The sequence below is a fragment of the Serinus canaria genome, chromosome 10 (assembly GCF_022539315.1).
Source record: "Serinus canaria isolate serCan28SL12 chromosome 10, serCan2020, whole genome shotgun sequence".
NCBI lineage: Eukaryota > Metazoa > Chordata > Aves > Passeriformes > Fringillidae > Serinus > Serinus canaria.
Window position 1 is genome coordinate 9,831,375 of NC_066324.1, and position 11,297 is coordinate 9,842,671.

The window sequence follows — 11,297 nt, forward strand, 5'->3', positions numbered from 1 at the left end:
AAACAAAGAACTTTTCTCATTAAAAAAATGTGGTCCTTTGAAGGCAGGAATCACCTCCAAAAGCAGGCAAACACCTATTACATTATTATCACAAAACACTACAAGCCAGAGATACAGACCACCTGCAGAAAAGCTGCTGCCTCTCTCGGTTCCTGTTTCATATTTTCAGCCCTACACATGTTTTGCATACACTTGGGGATTTTAAAAAAATCCAGTGAATAGTCTGTGGGAGATGGGCTGTCAAAGAGTGCTCAGCCTTCTGGTCAGGGTTTGCTTTACCAAAACACAGAGGTCTTGCCCTTTGAGGGGAGTGTAACAGCCATCTTCTCTCACAAAAAAGTCTCTGCTATTGCAGCCAAAGTCTGAAAGTTTCAGTAGTTTTTCCCAGAGTAGAACATGCCAGGTCTCTCCAGTGAGCAGCCCTTAGTTCTCCTCCAGCAAACACGTTTTTGTTATTGGATCTTCTGTTTCTGTGTAAACCCTTCAGAACATGCTATCCCAAAATCTGCATCTGATAACTGAGTTCAAGTGGTGACTGAAAAAATTGCCTTTGCAGCTCTTTTTCCTGATAATTGCAAAAATAACCTGAGCTCTTCCTAACTATAGCAATTAAAGTGTAAGCTGTCCATTTCCACTCTTTCTGTCTTCAATGCAGAACAAAATCAAGTAATAGGTATTAATGATATTTTTATTGTTTATGTTATTATTGTTGTTGTTATTTTAAAGGCAATTCAGCAACAGAGCTCATCAGAAACTGAAGGAGAAGGAGGAAATACAGCAGATGCCAGCAGTGAGGAGGAAGGTGATCGGGTAGAAGAGGATGGAAAAGGAAAAAGAAAGAATGAAAAAGCCGGCTCAAAACGGAAAAAATCCTACACTTCAAAGGTTATCTTCTGACTTTTCCTGTTGTTATCCCTGGGCATTTATAACTGGAATACTGTTCACCTCATGGAAATTTGTTCTTCCTCCTTTAGCATTTTGATTCTAACACCATGACAGTGGTGTTCAAACAGGCAAAGAGGAGTGCTCTTACTTTGTAGACAGCCTTGGTGAGACACCACTTGATATACCCTGCCCTCTTCTAGTGCCCACACACTGAGAGGAAGGTGAAACTATGGGAAGGAGATCAGTAGGGCTGGAAAGAAAACCCCTGCAAAGATGGATTGATAGGTTTGATCATCTCAGATCAGTCACTCCCCAAGAAGAAGAAAAAAAAAGCCTTATGAGTGGGCCTCCGAGAGTCATGAGTTCAGGTTTGGTTCCTGTCCAGGAGAACTGAAGCTTCCCCCCACATCTCCCAGAAAGATCTGGTAGGGCCAGATGTGCTCAACTGCTCCTCTTGAAGCTGAGTGTAAAATACTTCAGTCCAGGATATAGAATGGGAAGGTGGAAGAACTAATTCATTAAGCAGGGAGTAGGATGCTCAGTTTGTAGATATAAGACCTGCACTGTAATACCTACCAGCCCTGTTAATGTCTTAAGTAACAGTGTAGATCAGGAAGCTGAGAGTGATGTGTCTGTCTCACAGTGGCTGGTGGACAAAATCCCCTGAGAAGTGTCACCTTTGGGTTCAGATAGACTTCTCACTTGTCACCTGGGGTGAAGGGCAGCAACATTATAGTCACTTCCTCTGGCTCTGTGTGTGCCTCCAGGGCTGCACTTTGCCTGAAAAATTGTGCGAAGTGTGGCAGAGTCAATTTATTCGCATTCGCGTTATTCTTCTCTGAAAGTGAAAACTAATGGAAATGAGAAGAAGCAATCAAACGATCTGATCCAGGCACAGTTTGGGGGAGAGTGTGAATTTTGTGATTGATCCACCAAACAAAATGTATTTTCACCCCTTTTGTGTGCGTTACAGCAGAAATTCAGGTCTGTCTACCATCTTCTTTCCAGAAGACTCTGGACAAACAGAGGATTATGAAAATGGTGGCTTAATGCCACAATTTATCCTTTTGTACTGTAGAATTGCATAACATAGAGGGATGTAAAGGAAAAGATGTATTGCTTCCACATGGCTCTAATGTTAATATATTAAAGCTGACAGCACTAAAAAAAAAGTATGGAAAGCAGCTCTGCTAATGTTATTCTCATTTTACATCTCTGTATTTAATCAAAACTTTTGCCAAGCTGGCACCATCTGTTTCATTAACTAACAAAACCTACAGGTGACCCAGCACTAATACCCAGCTCCTATTACTGTGTCTGTCTTTCAGTCAATTGAGCTGCCAACCTGTGCTGAACACAAAATTTCAGAGAAATTTCCTTCACTGGTGGCAGTAACTCCAGCTACTTCACCTGAAAAATGCTTTTCACCCCATGTATCCGCCCCAATATTCACCTTGAACAGGGAAATGCATGATCAGACAGCATTCCACAAACATTTTGAAAGTGTCTTTCTATGGCAGAAGCTCAGGTTTTAATTTTCACTTTGTTGTTGATCATTTTAGAAATCCTCCAAGCAGTCACGGAAATCTCCTGGAGATGAAGATGATAAGGACTGCAAAGAGGAAGAAAATAAGAGCAGCTCTGATGCTGGGGACGCAGGCAATGACACAAGAAACACTTCTTCAGATTTGCAGAAAACCAGTGAAGGGGTAATCTTCTGTTCCTGTCATTCCCTTCCCATGCAGTTTGCTCCTGGGGGGCTTTGGAGCCAGGGGTGACCTGTGGGTTACATTTCCGTGCTCAGAATATGTCTACAGCAGAAACATGGACCTGGTGCCTGCACTGTACAAATTTGGCTCTAGAGAAATGACTGAAAAAGAGCATTATTTTTGTTCTGACACTTGCATAGATGTCAGCTGAGAGGAGCTACGAAAACCATGAGCTGGAATGATGCAAAATGGATGTGAGAGCAGACTCAGACTGTCTGCATAATGCATGTTGGCTCACTAACAGAGGGAGCCTGCTCACCCTTTCACACTTGTTTAATTTGTGGGGTCCCAGTGTCTTCTTCAGGGTTCTTGAGGGTTCATGTGCTCATGGCAGACTCTGCGCACTGCAGGTTTCAGGGCAGGTGCTGCCCTGGGCTAGGACCTTCCAAGGATGGGATATGCAGTCTGCTCCAGAGCAGCTTCATACAGTCTCCTTGTGTGTTTTGTCAGTTGTGTGTTCATACCAATATTACTTTGTTGTAGCCACAACAACAAGAGGGGAAGGCTGAACAGGGGGATTAGCATGGCAACTGGTTACTCAGCCACCTTTAGCAACCCCTGCTATTTCTGAGCCTTTGGAGCAGCACAAGCCTCTGCTCCAGCACTTAGAGCTCCAGATCAGCAGTCCTTGTGCAGTCCCCATGCCAAGGCTCTGCCACGTGGGCAGCAGCCGTGCTGGGCTGTCACAGGAGCTGAGTGACACAAATCCCCAGGTGTGAGAGGAGGCCAGCCAGCAGAGCTCTCAGCTGACACTGCTGAGATGCCTTAGCACCCAGCTGCGTGCTCAGCCAAGCTCTTTCTCACAAAACACAACCTCTGGGCAGCTGTTGCTGTCTCCCATTCAGAGACTCCTCCCAGAGCTTCCTTTCCCTGTGTGTCTCTGCAGTGCAGTGTAGCTGTTCTGTGACTCTGCTATAAAGACTTTGATAGGTGGCTCATGGGGTCACAAGGGAAATTCCCACTCCCATGCACTCTGAACAAGCTGCTGGCTTCAGCCAGGGACTGATGCAAGGAGACACTGCCCAGCTGTGCCCTCCCAGCCTCTCACCCACAGAGTGTCAGAGGCTGATAAGGGTGGCCCACGTTCTGCCTAGTGAACCCTGTGACACTTCCATGTCTTCAGATAGGTATTTGGGTGAGAAAACTGTTTGTAAGATGCATCTGAGGTAACAAGGGGTTCAGCAGGCCCTGCTGTGTTTCCCATGTTGGTGGCAGTGACAGGGGATATGTCTGTGGACTTCAGGCCCATTTTCCATGTAAGGACAAAATGCTCACTGAGTGAGGTCAGTCACAGACTAAGTGGCTAAAACGTCACACAGGATGTTGGCTTTGTGGCTGTTGACATTCATATGGCTCTTTCTTCTGGGTGTGACATGCTTGTGACATGCTTGGGAGTAGAGTCCAGCATGCTACAACATCGTGGTGCTTCTCAGCATTTTCAGGATTACTGATATTTGATCCTCTGTGCTGAAATACTGTCAATAGTCTTATCCTTCCTGCCAGCACCAACTTGAAGCAATATCTAGAGTCAATATTGTCATATCCATGTGGAGAGGTGGCTCTGCTCTGACTTCTGCAGCCCCACCACGCAGCCCTGAACTCATGTTTCAGCAACCAGTCTGTTGCTAGGTCTTGGATGCTTTTAACGTTATGGAAAGTGTGGAGTTTTAGTAATACAGATTAAAGAGACAATGGGGATGTGGTTTTAAGTGCAGCTTGAGATAAAAGCACTGATAAGTTTGGAAGAGTTCACATCCTGGTCCATATATTTTACCTTGGCTATTTCTGCTGCACAATCATCATTTGACACATGAATCTGTTCAGGGTTTCATTGCGGTTTTGTCAGTAGTGCAATTCTCTTTGAGGACCAGGAGGGGACACTCCATCTCCTGCTGCTCCTCAGAGCCAGACCGTGTCCTTTCAGAAGGTCTGCCTTTACTCAGGGCACTAGGGGGAAGAGTAGCAGGTTCTTTTTGAGGTGGTGTTAAGCAGCCAGCCCCACGGTGTCCGGATGGGCGAGCTGGGCCAGCTGTCTGCTGGACACCCAGCCTGAGGCTCTGCTGCAGGGCACTGAGCTCCAGCCCACACTCTTGGGCTCTGCTGTAGAAAGGAAGGTTGAAAACGACCCACATTCACCTGGAGAGTTGGGATGTGATCCTTCTGTTCACACACCTGACTTCAGACGAATGTCTCGACCTGCTAAAGACACCACCATAGATGAGATAATGGTCTCCTCAGAGTCACTGAGCTCCTGAGCAGAGCCTGGCCAGGCAGTGAGCCGAGGATGGGGTCCCTCCCTGCGGTGTGTGAGCCCCGTGCCCCGCTGTCCCCAGTCGGCCGCTCCAGGGCCTTGGTGTGGCCATGAGATGGCGCCAGGAGCCTCCGGAACGGGCACGGGTGGGAGCCAAGACTCGCTCAAAACAAGGCGCAGAAAGACACCCCGGGTCAAACACCCAGCACAGGGGTTCAGGGCCCTGGTCTCAAGGACAGGTGGGATTCATTGCCGTGGTTTGCCAGCGGCTGCTTCAGAGCTGCCTGCTCGTGGAGCTGGGCCACCATGGAGGCTCTTGTGGCTGGGCCACCCTAGCCAGGATGCTGCCCCTGGGCTGAGAGGGCCTTGGGCCACCATGGAGGCACACATGGCTGGGCCACCCTAGGCAGGGTGCTGCCCCTGGGCTGAGAGGGCCTTGGGTCACCATGGAGGCACACATGGCTGGGCCACTGTAGCCAGGGTGCTGTCCCTGGGCTGGGAGGGCCTTGGGCCACCATGGAGGCACACATGGCTGGGCCACCCTAGCCAGGGTGCTGCCCCTGGGCTGAGAGGGCCTTGGGCCATCATGGAGGCTCTTGTGGCTGGGCCACCCTAGCCAGGGTGCTGTCCCTGGGCTGGGAGGGCCTTGGGCCACCATGGAGGCACACATGGCTGGGCCACCCTAGCCAGGGTGCTGCCCCTGGGCTGAGAGGGCCTTGGGCTCTCCTGCTCTGCACCTCCCAGGCCTCAGACTGTGCAAGAGTTGCCTGGAGGAGACAAGCTTTTCTCTTAATAAAACTACTAATAATGAGGTAGTAATTACCTTTTCTAATGCCTGGACTGCAGGCTGAAGACCCCTCTCTCCTCCTCAGATCAGATGGAATCCTGCCTTTTAATCACTTTCTTACCCTCAGCATTATAGGGATCTTCTTGAAGGGCTAACAGCTGAAGTCAGATGATTGCAGGAGCATCTTCACCTATATTTTTTAATGAAAATTCTAACCTCCAGGTGGTAGGGGTAAGCTTGAAAATGTGAAATGATGGCTTCCTGAAGACTCAAACCCAGAGCAAATAAAAGTACTTTCAGAGCTATTATTTTTTTTCAACCAATATCATACTGTTGAAGGGCTCAACTGTGATTTTTTTCTTTTTATCCCTTGGGTAGACAAAGGTGCTTTCTTTTTTTGATCTCCATCCCTTAGTTTCTGAGCTATTCTTGAGTACTACAGGCACTCTCAAGAAAGAGATGTTTCCTCAGTCCCAACCATAGTTGGTTATTGTGTTCCATCACTACATGTTTTTCAAGCTCTTTCCCTAACTGCTGTTCCTTGTCCGATTCCTTCCCCAGAAAGATGCAGAGCCTGAACCTCAGGGGTTAATCCTCCAATATTAATTAACTAATAGTGCATTAGCTAAGACAGCCCATCCCAGAGTTTGCTCAGATCTTTGGTCACAGAATCTTCCCAGAACTGTTCCCTGCTGTTAAATACTAATTTTTTTTTGGCTTTCTCAGAATACCACGTAAAGAGAATTTTCCGGTGGAAAGGTATTCATGGCTCTGTGTTGTTTACTTTCATGGTATTAAATTAGTTCATAAATGAGTGAATTCATGGCAGCAGCAGATTTACATTCCTCATTTAAATCTCTGATGGCTTGTGTCTTTAGTTCTTGGCTGGCATAACTCTGAGTCTTTGTAACTGAACATCTAAACTGCTTTTTTCTTTACTTTCTGGATGACCATATACTCATATTCAAAAGCTGGCTGTGCTTCTGGCCTTATTAGTGTTTGAAGGTCAGGCCAGCACACAGGGTTTGTGACAAGTTTTCATTTTGGCATTCACTGTTTTAGTGACAGTCTGGGCAGTGTATTGGTAATGGAGGCATTTGCTTGGTGTTCAGGTGCAGGAGGTGAATGATTTTACTTTCTTCAGAGAAGAATAAATTTGCTGGAAATGAGATACATTTTTTTGCTCCTGGTACAGCATGAATATTAAAATGGAGTAAAGGACTGTGATCCTTTTTCTGACACTGACAATTAGTTACCAACTGAGTCAGTGGATCTATTTGTGGAGGCAACTGCCAGCATGAATAAGGGGATCAAAATCTGGTCCAAAATTATTGCCACCTGACACCATTGCATTTGGGAGAACATATTTAAAACAGCCTGTGTCCAGGCTTTTTTGTTGTGGCATTCTTGTGGGGTAGCAACAATCCCAGTTACTGCTGTGAAATAAAAGTGTAATGGCCAAACTGGCCAGAGAAACACAGGTTTACTGTGTTCTTCTGATGTGGTTTGGAGATGTTGGGTTCCTTTCCTCTTCTTCACTTATCAGGAATAACATTGGTCAGGCTGCATAACAGGTTTGGGGGCTCATGAGCATTGAAAGCATAGCATTTAGGGCTTGGTACAGTGTAAAAGCATTTTGTACAAAAAATGCAAACAAAGTATGTTTTTCTGTCTGATTTTCTTTTCCTGCAATTTGAGGCATGCTAAAATTTATCCTTCAGAGCAAAAGATAATATTTTTTAGAATGTGTCTAAGTATTTCACAGTAAAAAATTTTATGTAAAAATCAAATAGTGACATAGTATATGGTGTAAGGAGTTGTGTTATCTGCTGCCTTCCAGTAGCTCAGGATAACAGCAGTAGTGGCTAAAGACATGGGACATAACTCAGAGGAAACATAAATGTCTGAATGCAAGTTGAGATTAAAGCAGCCAGTACAGATGAAATATTTGCAGCTCTGTGTACATTGAATCCTGTAACCACTTTGACCTCAAAGCAACACGGAATAACAACTATTGTACAGAGCAAGTAAACAATTATCCTTCTGCCCATGCAGTTTTACAGTACAGGATGGCTGAATTAGTTGCCAGACCTGTTAAGGAAGTAATCTTCAGTGCCAGAAAAACAGACGGCAGTTTGTGGGTTTAGTTTTGTCCCCTGCTCTGTTTTCTGTGTGCTGCCGTTGATAACAGAAACTTTACACTGGAATCAGTCAGATCCTGTGCTCTTTCCTTTGTGTGCAGCACGGCACACGTTGTACCAGTGCTTACAGTGAGGCTGAGAGACTTGTTCAAACAAAGATGTTTGAGAGTTGATGTGTTTCTGGAGAGACGTGAAACCATGGAGACCAGGGGAGGTGCTCCGGCTGCCGCATCCCCGAGCTGCGGGCAGGGCGGGCTCAGCCCGGCCAGAGCCCCCGCGCTGCCCCCGCGGCTCTCCCTGCTGGGGACAGCCACCTGCTGCCCTGGGGCACCTGGCACTGCACCCGCAGCCTGGGCCATGGCGAACGTGCCCCTGGAAACTGAAAAGCCTAGAGGATGACTTGCATTATCTGCCTCTTTGTTGTCCCTCCCGTGCCGCAACAGCTGTATCTGTGACACAGTGTGGAGGGGAGGCGTTAATGTTCCCAGCACCCACGGAAGGATGATCCTACTCGATCTTCTGGATGTAGCCCAGAAGGGAATTGTGGTTAATAATTGCAAAGGTTTCATGCTCCCAAAGGACATCTTTCTGTACTGGATCTGAGAGTTCCAGCACAGGAAGCAGCTGTGTTACCCCATCCTGCCTCTCAGTGCTGGGCAGCCGCTGCCAGTGGGAGCCTTAGCAGAAAGCAGGGTTTGATTGACTGGTCATGTGTAATTGTTTTAATGGGTGTCTGAGTCTGAAGGGAAAGGAAGAGCAGTGAACCCCCCCAAAGCATCTCTAAGTATGATCTCACTGACTCTGAAACAGGAGAGAGGCCTCTGGAGTGTGGTGTTGGATGGGCAGCACATGGTTACCCCTGCTGGGGGAGTCAGGGCTCTGGTAGTTCCTGTAAGCCTGAGCACTTGATAATAACCCCTGATTGTGTGTCCTTAGCCAGGATGTAGCAGGACCTCCCACACAGACAGCACAGGTTTCCATTTTAACTCTTCACAAACCACTTGTCATAGGAGAGAACTGCAGTGACCAAAGACAGGGAAGGTGTTGTAGTGTTGTAGAAGAGATGCCTTGCCCAGAGGTGGGTGGTCATGGTGCACTGCATGCTGTCATGGTGCTGGCTAATGTAACCTGTCCCAGGGCCATCAGGTGAATTTTGCCATCTCTGTTCAATTGGAGGAAACCAAGACTTGTATCTCTTGCCGTGATCATGTGAGGACAGTCTGATCCTGATCCCACTGATGTCAGGGAAAGCAAGAGCTGACCTTGACTCACCCGTGGGAGTTCCTTTTCTCTCATCACCTTAGAGTGAACCGGAGCCAAGCTGTTTCCTTTTCAGAAGCAGCCCTTGGATCCCTTAGCGATGAAAATGTTTATCTTTGCTCATGCTTGCTAAGCTTTCCTGTATTTGAACAAGAGGATGTTCTTGTGGCTGGACATCCAGGAATGCAGCAGTGCCTGAGCTCCTGCATGAAGCCTATCAGTGATTTTGTGCAGTGGAAAAAACTAAAATTTGGTTGTGCCTGAAGCGTGCTGCAAGGTTTGTAATGGAGTGACTGGGGGAAAACCCACCCACATATATCACTGGAGTTGCTTATTTAATACAGCCCTAAATGGTTACTTTTAAACTGTGCTCATTAATATTTTTTAGTGATGTGTTTAGTTGATGTAACAAAGCTGTTTTCTCTAGAAAAAAAACTGTTTGAACAGACCAGGTGGTTGCTTGTACCTGTGACTAAGAAGTGTGGAAATATGACATCAGTTGTATCAAGTTTGATGCAGCATGTTATTTCTTACATTAAATGCAACTCTTTTCTCTTTCTTTTTCAGACTTAACCAACATAATGACTGCTGAATATTAAGGGAAAACACAAGAAGGTTACATGTTTGGTTGTCTAATATTCTTGGATTTGATATGAGTCACCACATCTGTTCATTAGTACCATCAACAGCATCCCAGTTTGTATGCACATTATTCACATTCCTATCTGTTGTGTTTGCAGAAATGACATTTTTACCCTTTTTTCTAAGGGTTACTTTTTGATTTTCATATTATTTGGTTGCATGAAGTTGCCCTTTTCCAGTGGCTGAGGTTTATGAAGATATTGCATACTTGAACATGTTTTAGATTCCTTTTCGAGACAGAAAAGGCATAACTCCAAATTATATCATTCTAAAACAACATTTTTTAAACACAACTAAATCTTAGAAATGAGTCCCCACCATACAATGCTACAATAATCTTCCACATACAGACATAATTTTAAATTTTCCTAGATCCATTCTCTCTTGGGTTTTGATCAGTTTAAAACATGAAAGAAAATATCTTCTTCAGTTGAAATCACCACCAAGTTCAATAATGTAATAAAATACCTTTCCTTATTAGAAGTACCTAGCTAGTTATACTCCTAATATTTCTCCAAACCATGATGTAATGTACACTATCTGACTTAGTTCCTATATGTGGAGTTAGTGAAAGTCTTTTTGTGTTTCTTTAGATTAATACAAGGATTTTTCCAATGCCAACACAATTTGAAATCATTCATTTGGATGCTTTCCATTTTTAAGCTTACTGTGATATACAGCCCTATGGGAAACCAAAACAAAACATCCATTTTAAATAATGAAAGGCTTAAAAAAGGATGCTGTCATTCTGGCTTTTTTTTTTTCCTTTTGGAAATAGAACTAGACTAGTAAGTAAGCATTCCAAATCCATTACTCTGTGTACATTATTGTTGCTATTGTGATAATAGAGATTTTTATTTATTTTTATGCCAGCTTTTATTGTGAAAACATATTTAGTCTGGTTTTATCAATCCTTGTTATGCTTGTCCTTGGAACATCTTTTGCGTATTCAAGGTTTGTAGTTGATGAGTTTACTGTAAAAAACTAAGAAAAAAAAACACAAGGAAAAAAAACCAAAAAAAACACCAAAACAAAACAAAAAGGAAACAAAAAAAATGTATTGTTTTTACAGAATAAATTTATTGGAATGTGTATTGGGAGTAAGGTTTGAGGTTGTAAGCAACTAAGTTAGCGTCATATTTGGCTTCATACGTGTAATAATGTGAGGTATTAATGTAAGTCAAGTATTAAAGCAAAACATTCTGTTAACATGAGTTGACCATAATAGATACAAGTGCAGGTGAGATCTTTATTTTTTCTGTACTTTGCCTTTTCTGGATAACAGGAGGTCATTAAATTCACCTTGAATGTATTCAAAGTTTCTTTCCAGACATCAGAAGTAACATCAGAGGCTCAAATACCTGTGAGCCAGCACGTCCTGTGACAGCCCAGCTGGGTTTGTTTCCCTGGGAGGAGGCAGTGGGATGGAGCTGTCCCAAAGCCTAAGGAGCTGCACCAGGGATGCTGGGTGCTAGCAAGCATTGCCTGAGGTGTGCTGTGGTTGTTTTGGAGCTGCCCCTTTGGCTGGAGGTGTAAAACCTGGGGCCTCTCCTCTGACTGCT

At 44.9% G+C, this 11,297-nt stretch overlaps 1 protein-coding gene across 1 annotated transcript in view; it reads left to right on the top strand.

The window, feature by feature from the left end:
• The window catches only part of HDGFL3 (HDGF like 3), a 37,204-nt gene extending 26,255 nt beyond the window's left edge, over positions 1 to 10,949 (top strand). The window contains exons 4-6 of the mRNA XM_030228261.2: positions 727 to 885; positions 2,448 to 2,594; positions 9,661 to 10,949. Of these exons, the coding sequence (XP_030084121.1) occupies positions 727 to 885; positions 2,448 to 2,594; positions 9,661 to 9,666 (312 nt within the window). The 3' untranslated portion in view covers positions 9,667 to 10,949. The remainder of the gene's footprint in view (positions 1 to 726; positions 886 to 2,447; positions 2,595 to 9,660) is intronic.
• Positions 10,950 to 11,297: the final 348 nt, after the last annotated feature.